The sequence below is a fragment of the Saccopteryx bilineata genome, chromosome 6 (assembly GCF_036850765.1).
Source record: "Saccopteryx bilineata isolate mSacBil1 chromosome 6, mSacBil1_pri_phased_curated, whole genome shotgun sequence".
Lineage (NCBI taxonomy): Eukaryota > Metazoa > Chordata > Mammalia > Chiroptera > Emballonuridae > Saccopteryx > Saccopteryx bilineata.
Window position 1 is genome coordinate 133,790,159 of NC_089495.1, and position 19,641 is coordinate 133,809,799.

The 19,641-nt window shown below is 44.3% G+C and overlaps 1 protein-coding gene across 4 annotated transcripts in view; it reads left to right on the forward strand.

Annotated features, from left to right (window-relative positions):
- The window catches only part of DYNC2I1 (dynein 2 intermediate chain 1), a 63,405-nt gene that overhangs the window by 20,266 nt on the left and 23,498 nt on the right, over positions 1–19,641 (forward strand). For 3 of the 4 annotated variants that reach the window (XM_066236732.1, XM_066236730.1, XM_066236731.1), the window contains 2 exons: positions 4,989–5,211; positions 16,756–16,858. In XM_066236732.1, the coding sequence (XP_066092829.1) occupies positions 4,989–5,211; positions 16,756–16,858 (326 nt within the window). Of the gene's footprint in view, positions 1–4,988; positions 5,212–7,535; positions 7,611–16,755; positions 16,859–19,641 lie in introns of those variants that run through there. The other variant, XM_066236735.1, reaches the window with a different exon arrangement.

The window sequence follows — 19,641 nt, forward strand, 5'->3', positions numbered from 1 at the left end:
AGTGACCCCATGCTCAAACTGATGAGCCTGCACTAAAGCTGGATGGGCCTGCAGTCAAGCCAGCAATCTCATGGTTTTGAACCTGTGTCCTCCACATCCCAGTCTGACACTCTCTCCACTGCGCCACTGCCTGGTCAGGCAAGAGGTCTTGTATTTTAATCTTTGAGTTCAGTCATTTACATTTGGGTGATTACTGATATATTAGGACTTATTATAGCTGTTGTAGCTTTGTTTTCTGGTCACTCCGTCTCCATTGTTTCTTATTTGTTTGTGTCAGATATTTTTGGTTGGTAGTTTTGTCATGTTTTTCTTAATTTTCTCGTTTTAAAAAAATTTTTTATTATTTATTCTTTTTTTTTTTTTTTTTTTTTAAAGATTTTATTTATTCATTATAGAGAGGGGAGAGAGAGAGAGAGAGAGAGAGAGAGAGAGAAGGGGGGAGGAGCAGGAAGCATCAACTCCCATATGTGCCTTGACCAGGCAAGCCCAGGGTTTTGAACCGGCAACCTCAGCGTTTCCATGTTAATGCTTTATCCACTGCGCCACCACAGGTCAGGCTATTTATTCATTTTTATTAGAGAGAGAGGAGGGAGGGAGGGAGGGAGAGAGAGAGAGAGAGAGAGAGAGAAAGAGAAAGGAAAGACATAGAATAGGGGGAGGAGCAGGAAGCATCAACTCCCATATGTGTCTTGCCCAGGCAAGCCCAGGGTTTTGAACCAGCGACCTCAGCATTCCAGGTCAATGCTTTATCCACTGTGCCACCACAGGTCAGGCCATTTTCTCATTTTTTAAGGTTTTTGTCCCTGCTCTAGATTTTGCTTTGTGGTTACCATGTGGTTTGTATAAAATGTCTCATAAAGTAGTCCTTTTTCTTTTGATAGCATCTTCATTGACTTATACAAGTTCAGTTCTTTTCCTCCATCCTTTTTATGTTTTGTTGTCACAAACTATCCCTTTTTATGTTTTCTGGTACGTTTGTTGCCAAATTGTAGTAGCAACAGTTATTTTTAATGCTCTTTTTCCTCTAACCTTTATATTATAATTGTTTAATACCCTATTCTGAAGTAGAGTTGCAGTTTTCTACTTTTGTCTATTTTTCGTCTTACTCAAAGTTTTGTGTACTTTTGTCTTTTTCCTTCAGGTGGAAGAGCTCTTTTAAATATTTCTTGCAATGCAAGTCTTGTGGTGACGAACGAACTCCCTCAGCTTTCATTTGTCAGGGAAGCCTTTATTTATTTATTTTATTTTTTATTTTTTTTTATAATAAATTTTTATTAATGGTAATGGGATGACATTAATAAATCAGGGTACATATATTCAAAGAAAACATGTCTAGGTTATTTTGTCATTAAATTATGTTGCAAACCCCTCGCCCAAAGTCAGATTGTCCTCCGTCACCCTCTATCTAGTTCTCTGTGCCCCTCCCCCTCCCCCTAACTCTCTCCCTCCCTCCCTCCCATATCCTCCCTCCCCCCCACCCTTGGTAACCACCACACTCTTGTCCATGTTTCTTAGTCTCATTTTTATGTTCCACCAATATATGGAATCATGTAGTTCTTGTTTTTTTCTGATTTACTTATTTCACTCCTTATAATGTTATCAAGATCCCACCATTTTGCTGTAAATGATCTGATGTCATCATTTCTTATGGCTGAGTAGTATTCCATAGTGTATATGTGCCACATCTTCTTTATCCAGTCTTCTATTGAAGGGCTTTTTGGTTGTTTCCATGTCTTGGCCACTGTGAACAGTGCTGCAATGAACATGGGGCTACATGTGTCTTCACGTATCAATGTTTCTGAGGTTTTGGGGTATATACCCAGTAGAGGGATTGCTGGGTCATAAGGTAGTTCTATTTGCAGTTTTTTGAGGAACCACCATACTTTCCTCCATAATGGTTGGGGAAGCCTTTAGTTCTCCATCATACCCAAATTCTTGGCTGGTGGTTTCTTTCTTTCAATATTTTAGTATATCATTTCACTGTCTTCTAGCTTGTATGGTTTATACTGAGAAATATGGCAATTTGATGTGGTTCCCTTTGTAGGTTACTGTCTTTTTTTGCCCTGGCTGCCTTGAGAATTCTTTTTTTTTTGTATTTTTCTGAAGCTGGAAACGGGGAGAGACAGTCAGACAGACTCCCGCATGCGCCCGACCGGGATCCACCCAGCACGCCCACCAGGGGGCGATGCTCTGCCCCTCCAGGGTGTCACTCTGTTGTGACCAGAGCCACTGTAGCACCTGGGGCAGAGGCCTAGGAGCTATCCCCAGCGCCCGGGCCATCTTTGCTCCAATGGAGCCTCGGCTGCGGGAGGGGAAGAGAGAGACAAAGAGGAAGGAGAGGGGGAGGGGTGGAGAAGCAGATGGGCGTTTCTCCTGTGTGCCCTGGCCGGGAATTGAACCCGGGACTTCTGCACGCCAGGCCAACGCTCTACCACTGAGCCAACCGGCCAGGGCCGAGAATTCTTTACCATTAACTTTTGACAGGGGTTTTTTTTTTGTTTTTTTTTTTTTTTTGTATTTTTTGTATTTTTCTGAAGCTGGAAACGGGGAGAGACAGTCAGACAGACTCCCGCATGCGCCCAACTGGGATCCACCCAGCACGCCCACCAGGGGGCGATGCTCTGCCCCTCCGGGGCATCGCTCTGCTGCGACCAGAGCTACTCTAGCCAAGGAGCCATCCCCAGCGCCCGGTCCATCTTTGCTCCAATGGAGCCTTGGCTGTGGGAGGGGAAGAGAGAGACAGAGAGGAAGGAGGGGGCGGTGGAGAAGCAAATGGGCGCTTCTCCTATGTGCCCTGGCCGGGAATCGAACCCGGGTCCCCCGCACGCCAGGCCGACGCTCTACCGCTGAGCCAACCGGCCAGGGCCAACTTTTGACAGTTTTAATACAGAGTGTCTTGGAGAAGCTATTTTGCATTGAGATAATTAGGTGTTCTGTTAACTTTTTATACTTTAATGTCCATTTTCTTCCCTGGTTTTCAGAAATGCTCATCAACTATTCCTTTGAATAGTCTCCATTCCCTCCTCCCTCTCTCCTGGGATACTTATCATCCTGATGCTGCTCTTTCTAATGGGGTCAGATAGAGTTCTTTTACTTTTTTACCTTTTAGTTCTGTTTCTTCCACTTGAATCTTCTCTAGGTTTCTGTTTTTGAACTCATATATTTTTCTCTCCCATCCCATCTGCTCTATTCCACTGCTCTATGATGCATGCTTTCTCTCATTTATTGAGTCTTCAGCTCCAGAATTATTTTGTTTTGTTTTGTTTTTGGTAATTTTTCAATGTGAGAAGTGGGGGGAAGGGAGACAGACAGACTCCCACATGCGCCCAACTGGAATCCACCCAGCATGCTCACCAGGGAGTGTTGCTCTGTGTTGCAACCGGAGCCATCCTCAGTGCCTGGACCAACTTTGCTCCCATGGAGCCTTGACTGTGGGAGGGGAAGAGAGAGACAAAGAGAAGGATAGGGGGAAGGGTGGAGAAGCAGATGGGTGCTTCTCCTGTGTGCCCTGGCCAGGAATTGAACCCGGGACTTCCACATGCTGGGCCGAAGCTCTACCGCTGAGCCAACCGACCAGGGCCTTGGTTCTTTTTTTTTTTTTATAGAGACAGTCAGAGAGAGGGATAGACAGGGACAGACAGACAGGAATGGAGAGAGATGAGAAGCATCAATCATTAGTTTTTCGTTGCGTGTTGCAACACCTTAGTTGTTCATCGATTGCTTTCTCATATGTGCCTTGACCATGGATGGGCCTTCAGCAGCCCGAGTAACCCCTTGCTCGAGCCAGTGACCTTGGGTCCAAGCTGGTGGGCTTTTGCTCAAACCAGATGAGCCCGTGCTCAAGCCGGTGACCTTGGGGTCTTGAACCTGGGTCCTCTGCATCCCAGTCCGATGCTCCATCCACTGCGCCACCGCCTGGTCAGGCTGGTTCTTTTTTTTTTATAATTTCAGTCTCTTTGGTAAAGTACTCCTTTTGTTCATCAATTTTTATTCCTGACCCCATAGAATTTCCTTTCTGAGTTTTGTATCTCATTGTGTTTCTTCATGACAGCAATCTTGAATTCTCTGTCACTTAAATCAGTCTTCCATGGCTTTGAGTCTGGTTTCTGGAGATTTGTCATTATCTTTGTTACTGTGTTACCTTGGTTGTTCCTGTGCTCAGTGGGTTCTTCCTCTCCTGGTGTATTTGAAGTCAGCTCTTTTCTTGTTCAGGTGCCATTTGATCCTAACAATTGAGCAGGTTGGTAATTAGAGGACTTTCTGTTTTTCTCCAGTAGATGGTGCTGTAGTACAAGTTTTGGTTTTCCCTTACCTGTGTGTGGTACTTGCACCTGTGGGTTGGGGTTTTTGGGGTCACTGTGTTCATGAAAATTAACAACTGGATGACCAGGGTGGTGGGTATCCTCACTATGTCCAGGTTGTCTTGGTCTCAGGGCACCAACCAGTGGTGAGGGGACGTACTTGGTGGGGATAGCTGGGTTTGCGAATCTGCAGTGCCTTGTTCCATATGGCTACTGGCAACCCTGTGCTGTCGCCAGGAAGCCTCAGGTATGTCTCCACTGCTGTTACCAGGATTCAGGGGGAGCCAGATACTTGGGCAGTGACACTGATTCTGCGTCTCTTACCCTCTGCTTGGCTTCAGTGTGGAGGCCGAACCCCTACTCCTCCACTGTTGCCTCATTAGATGGGGCCACAACGGTCACTGAATGGTGTCTGCAGACACTCTCTCTATGTTTCTCTGTCCTGCCTGCCCTGCACATTCCAGTATGCCCACCTGCAGATGCCCTGATACTTGGGTCTTGCAGGTGTGTTTGCTTGCCTTGTAGATGTGCGACTTACACACTTAAGGGTAGATACAGAGGAGTCTTCTTACTCCACCATGATGCTGATGTCGACTGTGTATTGTAAATTATAAATTGTACGTCTTGCTTTGCATAAGTGTTTAAAGTCAGTTGTCTTCAAGTTTCCGAAAATGTTGTTGTTTGTAGGACTATGAAGATGACTTCGAGGATTCTGGAGATGATGATGACAGCCCTGCTAAGTCAGAATCAAGAGAAAGAGTCGAAGGGCTTTCTTTTTCTTTGGCCAGAAGGAAGGAGATCCAGGACATTCAGAACGCCATTAACGCAGAAAATGAAAGGATTGGCGAGTTGTCATCGAAACTGTTTCAGAAGCCAGGTCGAATGGAGCACGGCAGAGAACTGGGGACAGGTATGTGGGGGACGTGTGTGTCCGTGCATGCAGGACCCCGGGCCCTAGTCCCTGTTACTCCACGCAGGCGACAGGCAGCATTTCTTGTCTGTGCTAGGCACTTGGGACACGGCTGACCAGCATGCTGAGCGTTATCTGCATGAGGAGCTCGGATCTCCCGCTCGGGGCTGCAGCCAGAGGGAGTATGAGCGGTGGTCTCACAGGGGCTCATACCCTGGAGTCTTCCTGTCCTGCCCGTCTGCCCACTGAGCACGTGCCCTTGTGTTCTGGAGGCCACCGTCCTTGAGTTTCCACAAAGGAGGCTCAGAAGCGTCAGCAGAACCCAGGGCCAGCTCTGTGGGTAAAGTTCAGGGCCATGGCCCATCAAGTGTGTTTCAAGGGATTTTCTTTATGAAATTAGAGATGTGCTTTGCTTAGAAATTTTTGACATCTGGTTATGATAATGAAACTTTTAAGAATAGGAGTAAATATTTTTAAATCACTTACAGGGAAAAAACCTGTAACATTTTTATTTAAAAGATTAACACTGAGCCTGACCAGGTGGTGGTGCAGTGGATAGAGCGTCGGACTGGGATACGAAAGGACCCAGGTTCGAGACCCCGAGGTCGCCAGCTTGAGCGTGGACTCATCTGGCTTGAGCAAAGAGCTCACCAGCTTGGACCCATGGTCGCTGGCTCCAGCAGGGGGTTACTCGGTCTGCTGAAGGCCCACGGTCAAGGCACATGTGAGAAAGCAATCAATGAACAACTAAGAAGTCGCAACGAGAAACTGATGATTGATGCTTCTCATCTCTCTCCTTTCCTGTCTGTCTGTCCCTGTCTATCTCTGCCTCTGTAAAAAAAAAACACAAAAAAAACAAAACAAAACTGAAAATAGCACAAAATGTCAACTAGGACAATATAAAATTATTATTGGATAATATGCTACTTTATCTAGTAAAATAAATTATAATTAATATAATTAATTATGATTAGTAGTTAATACTATGTAATAATTCAGTGAAGATCAGGCAGAACAGTTACTACCCTCATATCTGTGCCTGTTGCAGGGGTAGCAAAACTGAGCTGGGTATGCAGTTTTTAGAATATTCTCTGAGTTTATAGCCAAAATATGTCTTTGAAGCCAGGAGTAGTTGTTCTGGTGGCAGTGGTGTCCAGCGGATACCCTCCACGACTTCTCACTGAGGAGCAGCAGTGCGCCGGTGTGGAGGAGGACTTGTGACCGTGGTCACTGCCTGCCTGGTGTGGTGTTGCTGGGAAGTCTGCAAGATTTTACTCTAAAGTTCCTAGTTTTCTGAGCAGATCTTTGAAACCTACATTGTGCTGGCATCACGTAGCCTTTACTGGCTTGACCGACAAGAATACAGAGCCCCGTTAAATTTGTTAATTTTTTTCTATTTTTATTTGAAAGACTTTTTTACTCTGGTTACACTACTGTCTGGACAGAGTTGGCAGTGCCCGCCAGGCCCCATTTAATGCTGAGCCAGCCGGCTGAGCAAAGCATGGGGTGCCTGCTGTAGGAGGCAGCAGATTGGCCTGGATAGCACTGGCTCTGTCCCTTGTGGCCGTGTGGCCGTGTGACCTGAGCAGGCACTTAGCCCATCTGTGCTTCAGTTTCCTTTCTGTAAAATAAGGGCAAAGCATTCTTTAGGGTTATTGCGAGGATGAATGAAATAAGCTAATACATGTAAAGTGTTTAAAAGTGTATGGGCATACTGAACATGGTGAGCTTAGTACTGTTGAGTCGCCATCGCCTGGCAACTGAGAGAGTATTCGTCTCTGTCTTGCTGCCATCATGATCTGACTTATATGTAACACCCTGCTGCTTCCTGTACTGACTGTCCTATCTGCTTATAACTGCACACCTGATCCTTTTTCAGGGCAACAGGAAAGCATGTAATAAATAACTTTTTCCAGGCTAGTAGGTTATGCCCAGGATTTTTTTTCTTTTTTTTTTAGAAAACCAACATTCTTTTCTTTTAAATTAAATTTAATGCAGTGACATTGATAAATCAGGGTACATATGTTGAGAGAAAAACATCTCCAGATTATTTTGACATTTGATTGTGCTGTTTACCTCTCCCCCAAAGTCAAATTGTCTTCTGTCACCTTCTATCTGATTTTCTTTGTGCCCCTCCCCTCCCCCACCCCCTCTCTCCTTCCTCGCCCCCTCCCCCTCCCCCACCCCCCCTCCCCGTTGCCATCACATTCTTTTTTTTTTAATTTCTATTTATTCATTTTAGATAGGAGAGGAAGAGACAGAGAGGAGAGGAGAGACAGAAGGGGGGCAGGAGCTGGAAGCATCAACTCCCATATGTGCCTTGACCAGGCAAGCCCAGGGTTTCGAACTGGTGACCTCAGCATTTCCAGGTCAATGCTTTATCCACTGCGCCACCACAGGTCAAGCTCCATCACATTCTTGTTCATGTCTCTGAGTCTCATTTTTATGTCCCATCTATGTATGGATTCATATAGTTCTTAGTTTTTTCTGATTTACTTATTTCACTCCATATAATGTTATCAAGGTCCATCCATGTTATTGTAAATGATCCGATGTCATCATTTCTTATGGTTGATAGTATTCCATAGTATATATGTACCAAAGCTTTTTTTTTTTTTTTTTTGTATTTTTCTGAAGCTGGAAACTGGAAACGGGGAGAGACAGACAGACTCCCGCATGTGCCCGACCAGGATCCACCCGGCACGCCCACCAGGGGCGAATGCTCTGCCCACCAGGGGGCGATGCTCTGCCCCTCCGGGGTGTCGCTCTGCCGCTACCAGAGCCACTCTAGCGCCTGGGGCAGAGGACAAGGAGCCATCCCCAGCACCTGGGCCATCTTTGCTCCAATGGAGCCTTGGCTGCGGGAGGGGAAGAGAGAGACAGAGGAAGGAGGGGAGGGGGTGGAGAAGCAAATGGGCGCTTCTCCTATGTGCCCTGGCTGGGAATCGAACCCGGGTCCCCCGCACGCCAGGCCGACGCTCTACCGCTGAGTCAACCGGCCAGGGCCTTTTTTCCATTTTTGATTGGATTGTTTGTCTTCCTGGTGTTGAGATTTACAAGTTCTTTATAAATTTTGGTTATTAACCCTTTATCAGACGTATTGTCAAATATGTTCTCCCATTGTGTAGTTTGTCTTTTTATTCTGTTCTTATTGTCTTTAGCTGTGCAAAAGCTTTTTAGTTTGATATAGTCCCATTTGTTTATCCTGTCTTTTATTTCACTTCCCCGTGGAGATAAATCAGCAAATATATTGCTCCGAGAGATGTCGGAGAGGTTACTGCCTATGTTTTCTTCTAAGATGCTTATGGTTTCACGGCCTACATTTAAGTCTTTTATCCATTTTGAGTTTATTTTTATGAGTGGTGTAAGCTGGTGATCTAGTTTCATTGTTTTGCAGGTAGCTGTTCAGTTTTCCCAACACCATTTGTTAAAGAGGCTATCTTTACTCCATTTTATTTCCTTACCTCCTTTATCAAATATCAGTCCATAGAGCTGTGGGTTTATTTCTGGGTTCTCTGTTTTGTTCCATTGATCTATATGCCTGTTCTTATGCCAGTACCAGGCTTTTGAGTACAATGGCCTTGTAGTATAACTTGATATCAGGAAGTGTGATACCTCCCGCTTTATTCTTCTTTTTTAAGATTGCTGAGGCTATTTGTGTTCTTTTTTGGTTCCCTATAAATTTTTGGAATGTGATCTATATCTTTGAAGTATGTCATTGGTATTTTAATTGGTATTGCATTGAATTTATAGATTGCTTTGGGTAATATAGACATTTTAATGATGTTTATTCTTCCTAACCATGAGTACGGTATATGCTTCTATCAATACTTGTTTGTATCTTCCTTGATTTCTTTTATCAATGCTTTGTAATTTTCCGAGTACAAGTCTTTAGTCTCCTTGGTTAAGTTTACTCCTAGGTACTTTATTTTTTTGGTTGTAATAGTGAAGGGGATTGTTTCCCTAATTTCTCTTTCTGACTGTTCATTGTTGGCATATAAAAATGCCTCTGATTTCTGAGTATTGATTTTATCAATGTATCCTGCCACTTTGCTGAATTCATTTATCAGGTCCAGTAGTTTTTTGACTGAGACTTTAGGATTTTCTATATACAATATCATATCATCTGCAAATAATGATAGTTTTACTTCTTCTTTTCCAACTTGAATGCCTTTTATTTCTTCTTCTTGTCTGATTGCTGTGGCTAGGACTTCCAGGACTATGTTAAATAAGAGTGGTGAAAGGGGGTACCCCTGCCTTGTTCCTGATCTTAAGGGGATTGCTTTTAATTTTTGCCCATTGAGTATGATGTTGGCTGTGGGTTTCTCACAGATGGCTTTTATCATGTTGAGGTATGTTCCCTGTATTCTCATTTTGCTGAAAGTTTTGATCATGAATGGGTGCTGGATTTTATCAAATGCTTTTTCTGCATCTATTGAAATTATCATATGGTTTTCTCCTTCTTTTTGTTTATGTGATGAATCATATTGATTGATTTACGAATATTGTACCAGCCTTGCCTCCCCAGAATAAATCCCACTTGATCATGGTGTATGATTTTTTCCATATATTGTTGGATCCGGTTTGCTAATATTTTGTGGAGAATTTTAGCATCTATATTCATCAGAGATATTGGTCTATAATTTTCTTTCTTTGTGTTGTCTTTGCCTGGTTTTGGAATCAGAATTATGCTCGCCTCATAAAAGGAGCTTGGAAGTCTTTCTTCCTCTTGAATTTTTTAAAATAGTTTGAGAAGGGTAGGAGTTAGTTCTTCTTTGAATATTTGATAGAATTCACTTGTGAAGCCATCAGGCCCCGGACTTTTCTTTGTTGGGAGTTTTTTGAAAGCTGTTTTGATCTCATTTGGTGTAATCGGTCTGTTTAGGTTTTCTGATTCTTCCAGATTGATTTTTTTTTTTTTTTTTCCCTGAAGCTGGAAACGGGGAGAGACAGTCAGACAGACTCCCGCATGCGCCCGACCGGGATCCACCCGGCACGCCCACCAGGGGCAACTCTCTGCCCACGAGGGGGCGATGCTCTGCCCCTCCGGGGCGTCGCTCTGCCGCGACCAGAGCCATTCTAGCACCTGGGGCAGAGGCCAAGGAGCCATCCCCAGCGCCCGGGCCATCTTTGCTCCAATGGAGCCTTGGCTGCGGGAGGGGAAGAGAGAGACAGAGAGGAAGGAGGGGGGGTGGAGAAGCAAATGGGCGCTTCTCCTATGTGCCCTGGCCGGGAATCGAACCCGGGTCCCCCGCATGCCAGGCCGACGCTCTACCGCTGAGCCAACCGGCCAGGGCCTTCCAAATTGATTTTTGGAAGATTGTATGTTTCAAGGAATTTTTCCATTTCATCTAGGTTGTCTAGTTTTTTGGCATACAGTTCTTCATAGTATTTTCTTACAATATTTTGTATTTCTGTTGTGTCAGTTGTTATTTCTCCACTCTCATTTCTAATTTTATTTATTTTAGTCCTCTCTCTTTTTCTTGGTGAGTCTAGTTAAAGGTTCATCAATCTTGTTTACCTTTTCAAAGAAACAGCTCCTAGTTTCATTGATCCTCTGTATTGTTTTTTTAGCCTCTATGTCATTTATTTCTGCTCTGATCTTTCTTATTTCCTTCCTTCTACTAGCTCTGGGCTTTACTTGCTGTTCTTTTTCTTTTTTTTTTTTTTTTACACTGTTTCTTTTTTTTTTAATTTTTTTATTATTTATTTTTATTTATTCATTTTAGAGAGGAGAGAGAGAGACAGAGAGAGAGAGGAGAGGGAGGCAGGGGGGAGGAGCTGAAAGCATCAACTCCCATATGTGCCTTGACCAGACAAGCCTAGGGTTTCGAACCGGGGACCTCAGCATTTCCAGGTCGACGCTTTATCCACTGCGCCACCACAGGTCAGGCCTGCTGTTCTTTTTCTAGTTCTTTTAGATGCAGAGTTAAGTTGTTTATTTGAGCTTTTTCTAGCTTCTTAAAGTGTGCCTGTAGTGCTATGAACTTCCCTCTCAGTACTGCTTTTGCTGTGTCCCATAAATTTTGAGTTGTTGTATGCTCATTGTCATTCGTTTCTAGGAATTTTTTTATTTCTTCTTTGATCTCATTCTTAATCCATTCATTATTTAACAACCTGCTATTTAGTTTCCATGTGTTTGAGAATTTTTGAGCTTTTCTGTTGTGGTTCATTTCTAGTTTCATGCTGTTGTGATCGGAGAAAGTGCTTGATATGATTTCAATCTTCTTAAATTTGTTGAGACCACTTTTGTGCCCTAATATGTGCTCTATCCTAGAGAATGTACCATGAGCACTTGAAAAGAATGTATATTCTGCTGCTTTAGGGTGAAAGGTTCTGAAAATATCTATTAAATCGAGTTGATCTAGTGTGTACAATAAGTCTGCTGTTTCTTTGTTAATTTCCTTTCTTTAGGATCTATCTAGTGATGTTAGTGAAGTATTGAAATCCCCTACTATTATAGTATTGCTGTTGATCTCGCCCTTTAAATCCATCAAAGTCTGCTTTATATATTTAGGTGCTCCTATATTAGGTGCATAGATATTTATAATAGTTATATCTTCCTGTTGGATTACTCCTTTTATCATTATGTAGTGGCCTTCTTTATCTCTTACTATATCCTTTGTTTTAAAGTCCAATTTGTCTGATATAAGTATTGCTACCCCAGCTTTTTTTTCATTTCCATTTGCATAAAATGTTTTTTTCCATCCTTTTACCTTCAATCTATGTGTATCTTTTGTTCTAAAGTGTGTCTCTTGTAGACAGCATATGTATGGGTCCTGTTTTCTTTTTTTTTTTTTTGTATTTTTCTGAAGCTGGAAACGGGGAGAGACAGTCAGACAGACTCCCGCATGCTCCTGACCGGGATCCACCCGGCACGCCCATCAGGGGCGACGCTCTGCCCACCAGGGGGCGATGCTCTGCCCCTCCGGGGCGTCGTTCTACCACGTCCAGAGCCACTCTAGCGCCTGGGGCAGAGGCCAAGGAGCCATCCCCAGCGCCCGGGCCATCTTTGCTCCAATGGAGCCTTGGCTGTGGGAGGGGAAGAGAGAGACAGAGAGGAAGGAGGGGAGGGTGGAGAAGCAAATGGGTGCTTCTCCTATGTGCCCTGGCCGGGAATCGAACCCAGGTCCCCCACACGCCAGGCCGACGCTCTACTGCTGAGCCAACCGGCCAGGGCCGGGTCCTGTTTTCTTATCCACGCAGCTACCCTATGTCTTTTGATTGGATCATTTAATCCATTTACATTTATGGTTATTATTGATATGTAGTTGTTTATTGCCATTTTATTCTTTAAAGCTGTATTCCTTTTTTGCTATATTCTTTTCCCACTTTTTTTTTATTTATTCATTTTAGACAGGAGAATGAGAGACAGAGAGAGAGAGAGAGAGAGAGAGAGAGGAGAGACAGAGAGAGAGAGGGGGGAAGAGCTGGAAGCATCAACTCCCGTATGTGCCTTGACTGGGCAAGCCCAGGGTTTTGAACCGGCGACCTCAGCATTTCCAGGTCAACGCTTTATCCACTGCGCCACCACAGGTCAGGCCCTCTTTTCCCACTTTGATCTGTTTACAACAGGCCCCTTAACATTTCCTGCAGCATTGGTTTGGTTGTAATGAATTCCTTGAGTTGTTTTTTGTCTGGGAAGCTTTTTATTTCTCCTTCGATTTTTTTATTTTTATTTTTTGTATTTTTCTGAAGCTGGAAACAGGGAGGCAGTCAGACAGACTCCTGCATGCGCCCGACCGGGATCCACTTGGCACCCTCACCAGGGGACGATGCTCTGCCCATCCGTGGCATCGCTCTGTTAGGACCGGAGCCACTGTAGCGCCTGAGGCACAGGCCATGGGGCCATCACCAGCGCCCGGGCCATCTTTGCTCCAATGGAGCCTTGGCTGTGGGAAGGGAAGAGAGAGACAGAGAGGAAGGAGAGGGGGAAGGGTGGAGAAGCAGATGGATGCTTCTCCTGTGTGCCCTGGCTGGGAATTGAACCCGGGACTTCTGAACGCCAGGCCAACGCTCTACCACTGAGCCAATCAGCCAGGGCTTCTCCTTCGATTTTAAATGATAGCCTTGTTGGATAAAGTAGTCTTGGTTGTAGGTTCTTGTTCTGCATTATTTTGAATATTTCTTGCCATTCCCTTCTGGCCTCAAATATTTCTGTTGAGAAGGCGGATGTCATCCTTATGGGAGCTCCTTTGTAGGTGATAGCTTTTTTTTCTCTTGCAGCTTTTAATATTTTCTCTTTATTGCTTAGCTTTGGTATTTTAATTATGATGTGTCTTGGTGTAGATTTCTTTGGATTTCTCTTTAATGGAGTCCTCTGTGCTTCTTGAACTTGTGAGAGTTTCTCCTGCATTAATTTAGGGAAGTTTTCAGCTATGATATGATTGAACAAAGTCTCTATCCCTTGTTCTTTTTCTTCTTCTTCAGGACCCCTATGATGCGGATGTTATTTCTCTTCATGTTGTCACAGAGCTCTCTTAAGAGTTTCCTCAGTCTTTTTGAGTCTCTTTTCTTTTTTCTTCTCTGCTTTCATGCCTTCATTCCAGTTGTCCTCCAACTCACTGATTCGATCCTCAGCTCTATCTATCCTGTTTTTAATTCCTTCCATTGTGGTCTTTATTTCTGATATTGTATTTCTCATCTCCGACTGATTCTTTTTTATACTTGCTATTTCTTTAGGTGTTCATAATGAACATCCATTGTTGTTCTAAGATCCCTAAGCATCCTTACAATCATTATTTTGAACTCCGCATCTGGAAGTTTGATTTTTTCCATATCACTCAGTTCATTTCCTGAAGGATTCTCTTGTGGTTTCATTTGGATTGCACTTTTTTGTCTTCTCATTGTTGGTGTTTTGTTTGTAGAGTTGGTTGAGTCTAGGCTTGGTGTTGTCTGCCTCCAGTTTTCAGCTGTGTTATTTCTAGGTCTTCTTGGGTTGGTATCAGCTATTATTTGTAATCCACTTTCGGATTTGGGCAGCTTTGAAGTCTTGATTTGTTTGTTTTCTTAACAGGTGATAGTCTTGTTTACTGATCTCAGCAGGGGCTTCCTTGAAACTGTATCCAGGAATGTGATGGGTGTAACCTGAGGCTCTGAAGTCCTCTTCTGCCAGTTGATCTCTCTGGGGGTGGGTTGCTTTCTCAGCTTCAGTAGGGGGAGGTGTATCTCAGATCTCCATTGAGACCTGAGTTACGGCCCCTCCTCCCCACTTCTTGTTTTCAGCTGTGTCTTGTTGTGCTGATTGGAGCTGGAGAGATGTCTGGAGATCTCTGATCTGGAAGCAATTCAGTACTGTTTTGTGGAAGGGTCAGTCCTTCCCCCAGCTATGACCGCCTCCAGCATGGATGAGTCAGCTTTTTTAGGTCGTCTCCTGCATTCCTTAGCCCCTCACAGTCTGTCCCTCTCTCTCTCCTTTCCACTTGGGAGATAAGCTGGTTTTTTTTTTTTTTTTTTTTTAATAAATTTTTATTAATGGTAATGGGATGACATTAATAAATCAGGGTACATATATTCAAAGAAAACATGTCTAGGTTATTTTGTCATCAAATTATGTTGCAAACCCCTCGCCCAAAGTCACATTGTCCTCCGTCACCCTCTATCTAGTTCTCTGTGCCCCTCCCCCTCCCCCTAACTCTCTCCCTCCCTCCCTCCCATGTCCTCCCTCCCAAGCTGGTCTTTTCAACACACCTTACTCCCTGATCGCCAGGCAAGTGGCTGTGAGCAGTATTTTCTGCTCTTTTCCCTGGAGTGAGATCCCCTCTGGGCTCTCAGCCTCACCCCCCACCCCGTTCCTGTAAGCAGGGGAATTTCAGGCGTTCCCTACCAGGTTTGTTGTGGCTTTTTCTTTGCTCTTTGATTTTTGAGAGCTGTTCTTGTAGTCCAGAGTTGGTTTTTCACGCTGATTTTTCCTAAATTGATTTGTATTCCAGTTTGGTGGTGAGAACTGGGCATCTGTGCATCCGCTTACTCTGCTGCCATCTTCAGGTCTCGACCTATGCTTAGGTTTTGAAAGGGTTCATATACCTCCAGAAGGTAAACTGTTTACTTGGTCAGTGAGTATTTTCTGAGTGATGGTACCTGGCATTTGCAAGCCATGCTATAGAGGTGTCTGCATTTGAGTCTTACCACTATGACTTTTAACATGGTCCAGTTTCCTCACTGTTAAGACTGGAATAGTAATAGCAATTACTATATATCTGTCAGTGTCTGTGTGGTGCACGCAGCTGGCAGACCTCCACTGTCACGACTACTCTCGTCTGCATGCAACGCTGCCGTGTGGGAGAGTTACTGACCCATGAGAAAACAGAGGCAAGCAACTTGCTCAGTCACAGAGCCTGGGTCCAGCACATTTCTCTGTCCATGGCCTCACAGATTTGATAAAATGGCAAGAGGGCATGAGATACAATAGAAATAAACATACAAACAAACAAATCACAGGAAACCACAGAAATCCTGGGAAGGCAGGGGCAAACTGAGGACTGTCCTGTGCATAAGAAAGTGGTGGGCAGAGCTGTTCACCATGACAGGAGCCCTTAAACCCATCCAGTCACTGGTCCTCAGTCTGAGCACTGACATGGCTGTAAAGGATCAGCATTAACTGAATCTGTTTCTGTGTTTAGCCATTTGTGTATTCATGTCCCAGCTCTCTTACTAGCCGGTGCAAGTGGGGTGGGAGTGACTACATCATGTCTGAATTTTTAAATATCTCTAAAACGCTCCATAGTGTGATTGGCACATACATAGTAAATTTGCTTTGTTGACTAAAAGTTTTTTTTGGTTTTTTTTATGTCCTAGGTGTTTGGGGTTTCAGGCATCTTTTTTTTTTTTTTTTTTATTCATTTTTAGAGAGGAGAGAGAGACAGAGAGGGAGAGAGAGGAGAGAGAGGAGAGAGAGAGAGAGAGAAGGGGGGAGGAGCTGGAAGCATCAACTCCCATATGTGCCTTGACCAGGCAAGCCCAGGGTTTTGAACCGGTGACCTCAGCATTTCCAGGTCGACACTTTATCCACTGCGCCACCACAGGTCAGACTGTTGACTAAAAGTTTTAAAGAAATTTATATATTTTTTTGTGACAGAGAGAGGGACAGACAGACAGGAAGGGAGAGGGATGAGAAGCATCAATTCTTCATTGTGGCACCTTAGTTGTTCATTAGTTGCTTTCTCATCTGTGCCTTGACCAGGGGACTACAGCAGACCGAGTGACCCCTTGCTGGAGCCAATGACCTTGGGCTTAAGCTGGTGAGCCTTGTTCAAACCAAGTGAGCCCACGCTCAAGCTGGCGACCTTGGGGTCTCAAACCTGGGTCTTCTACGTCCCAGTCTGATGCTCTATCCGCTGCGCCAGCGCCTGGTCAGGCAATTAAAAGTTTTAGATGAAAATAGTAGAGGTAGCCTCGTAAATGCACATGGATAAGTTTATCATTAGTTGTGGGTTATAACTGTTAAATGTGCTTCTGATTGTTTTACTCTTAACTTTTTCTTTTGCTTAAAAGAAATATTTTATTCCTCACAATAATAGGTTTTTATTTTTGTTTTCTGTACAGATGCAAACAATTCCCCTTCCAGACCCTCTGTTTGCGGAATTTTTGTAGATTTTTTAACTGCCTCACACCGTCAGAAGAGTTGGACTCAGGCCCTTAAGCAGAAGTAGGTGTCCTGGGAAGTTTGTACATGGTGTTATGGAGTTTAAAGTATTTATCTTCAACGTGCTGTTACAAATGGAGCTTTATGTTGTTTTCAGTGCTGACTGTACACCCTTCCATCTATGCTGTGTTTCTCTGCATTTGGCTGTCGGTTGCTAGGGTAGATGTGTGCGCAGTCCCAACGCCCAGCGTCTAAGGCTGCTAGATGCTGGCCTGACTTACCCCAGGAGGTTCCCTGGTCTGGCTGAGCAGAACCCTGCTCACACCCTCACGGAGCTGGCGGCGAGGAACCACGTCAGCAGCAAGTGAGGTGGGCCTCCTGCCTCGCAGTGCTGCCCCCACCTGCGGCACAGGGGAGGAAGGCCCCATGGTGCCGGTGCCAGGGGTGGCTGTGCCTGTGTGCACTGTGTGCAGACGAGGAGGCTGCAGGGCTCAGAGCCCCAGTACTGTGTGACTGCGGGTGAGTTATTTCATTCAGTCCTCACACCTCGTCCTATGGACAGAAGAGGCTCAAGGTCACATCTGGTGGAGCTGAGTTTTGAGCTTAGGGCTCCCAGATGTCAAAGTCCAAGCTCTTAATGACAACCTAGAAGGCTGTGAAATGTAGATATTTACAAAAGTCAGAGTAGGTAGTATCAAGATTCTATAGCATTAAAACCAATATGATTTAGGAGTAAATGTAAAAATTAAATATATTTTTAAAGTGGGTTTAACATCCATCATATCATCCAGCTCAGCATGTGGCACATTATCCCTAAACTGGACAGAATATAAAGGTGATTGACCAAGTGGGAAAATTCATTTGCAAAGTGATAGAGGCTTACTATCTCTGATATATAAACTGCTTTATAATTTAGTAAGCAAAGCTAAATATCAGTGGTTAAAAATGGGTAGAGGTCGCCTGACCAGGCGGTGGCACAGTGGATAGAGCGTCGGACTGGGATGTGGAAGGACCCAGGTTCGAGACCCCGAGGTCGCCAGCTTGAGCGTGGGCTCATCTGGCTTGAGCAAAAGCTCACCAGCTTGGACCCAAGGTCTCTGGCTTGAGCAAGGGGTTACTCAGTCTGCTGAAGACCCATGGTCAAGGCACATATGAGAAAGCAATCCATGAACTAAGGTGTTGCAACAAAAAACTGATGATTGATGCTTCTCATCTTTCTTTGTTCTGTCTGTCTGTCCTTATCTATCCTTCTCTCTTACTCTCTCTCTGTCCCTGGGGGGAAAAAAATTTAAAAAAATGGGTAGAGGTCAATATAAGCTGGAGATCAAAGCAGAAAAACAGAAATATAGGAGAATTAAAATAAGGGCATGATGCAGGGGTGACCGCACAGGTGCTGGAAAACTGAGTCACTAAAGCAGGGGAGAGTGGGACCGCTGGACAGGACAGGACCAGAGCAGGGCGGGACAACCGCCCATGCCAGAGCAGGTGGGGAAACGGTGTGCTCGTTCCCTCACCCCCTTTCCCCAGCCTCCGTCAGAGGACACCAAGATGGTGAGGACACAGTAGAAAATGTTAGGCTATCAGTAAATGTGTGGAAATATGTTGCTTCTTTTGCATAGTCAGAGCAGTGGACATGCAAATAATAGCAAGATGAGTTTTTCTCTAGGAATAGGTGAGGTTTTAAAAACTGATAATATGGAAGTGTTGATGGGAATGCAGAGGAAGAGCTTGCTTGTAATACGTTTTCCACCAGGAAATAAGGGCGAGGGACGGCCTCAGTGTGTGGTACAGGTGGGGTTTGTACCATGTCTCTCTCCGTAGCTGACAGTTGGTAGAAATGTATACAATTTGAAAACGTGGTTAATTACACCTAACGTACATTGAAAATTGTCCCAAATGCAGTATCTATAGTCTTTTGAAGAATACAGAGAACATTTCTCAAAAAGATTGTATGCTCTGGACATCAGATTGAAAAGATACAGAGGATGTGCCTGACCAGGCGGTGGCGCAATGGATAGAGCGTCGAACTGGGATGTGAAAGACCCAGGTTCGAGACCCTGAGATCGCCAGTTTGAGCGTGGGTTCACCTGGTTTGAGCAAAAGCTCACCAGCTTGGACCCAAGGTCGCTGGCTCAAGCAAGGGGTTACTCGGTCTGCTGAAGGCCCACGGTCAAGGCACATATGAGAAAGCAGTCAATGAACAACTAAGGTCTCGCAACGAAAAACTGATGATTGATGCTTCTCATCTCTCTGTTCCTGTCTGTCTGTCCCTGTCTATCCCTCTCTCTGACTCTCTGTCCCTGTAAAAAAAAAAAAAAAAAAGATACAGAGGATGTTTTCTACCACAGTGGAAGTGAGCTACAAAGCTGTAATAAAAAGGTGATTAGGAAATACCCAAAAGTTTGAAAACTAAGTAGTATACTTTAAAATAAACTGGGTCAAAGAAGAAGCCAAATGGGAATTATAAACTATTTTCTACAGTGGCAAAGAAAACCAGCCTTTAAAAATCTGTGTGATGCAGCTACAACCTTTCTGTGATGTACTGGGAAAGGAAAAGGCTACAAACCAGTGGTCCACATGTCTGCTTCAAGAGGCCAGAGAAAGGATCGTAAGAAATGAGAAGGAACCAAATAATAGAAGAGAAGGCAGAAATCCATAAAAGCAAAAGCAGTCAAGTTCAACAAAGCCAAAATGAATTCTTTGAAAATATTCATGAAGTTTATATATAACCTCTCAGAAGTCTGGCCAAAGGAAAAAAAGGGAAAGCCAGACAGAAATAATAGCAAAAATGAAAAGGGGATGTTACCACAGACCTGCAAACACTGAAAAGGTAAAAGAAGGTGCTG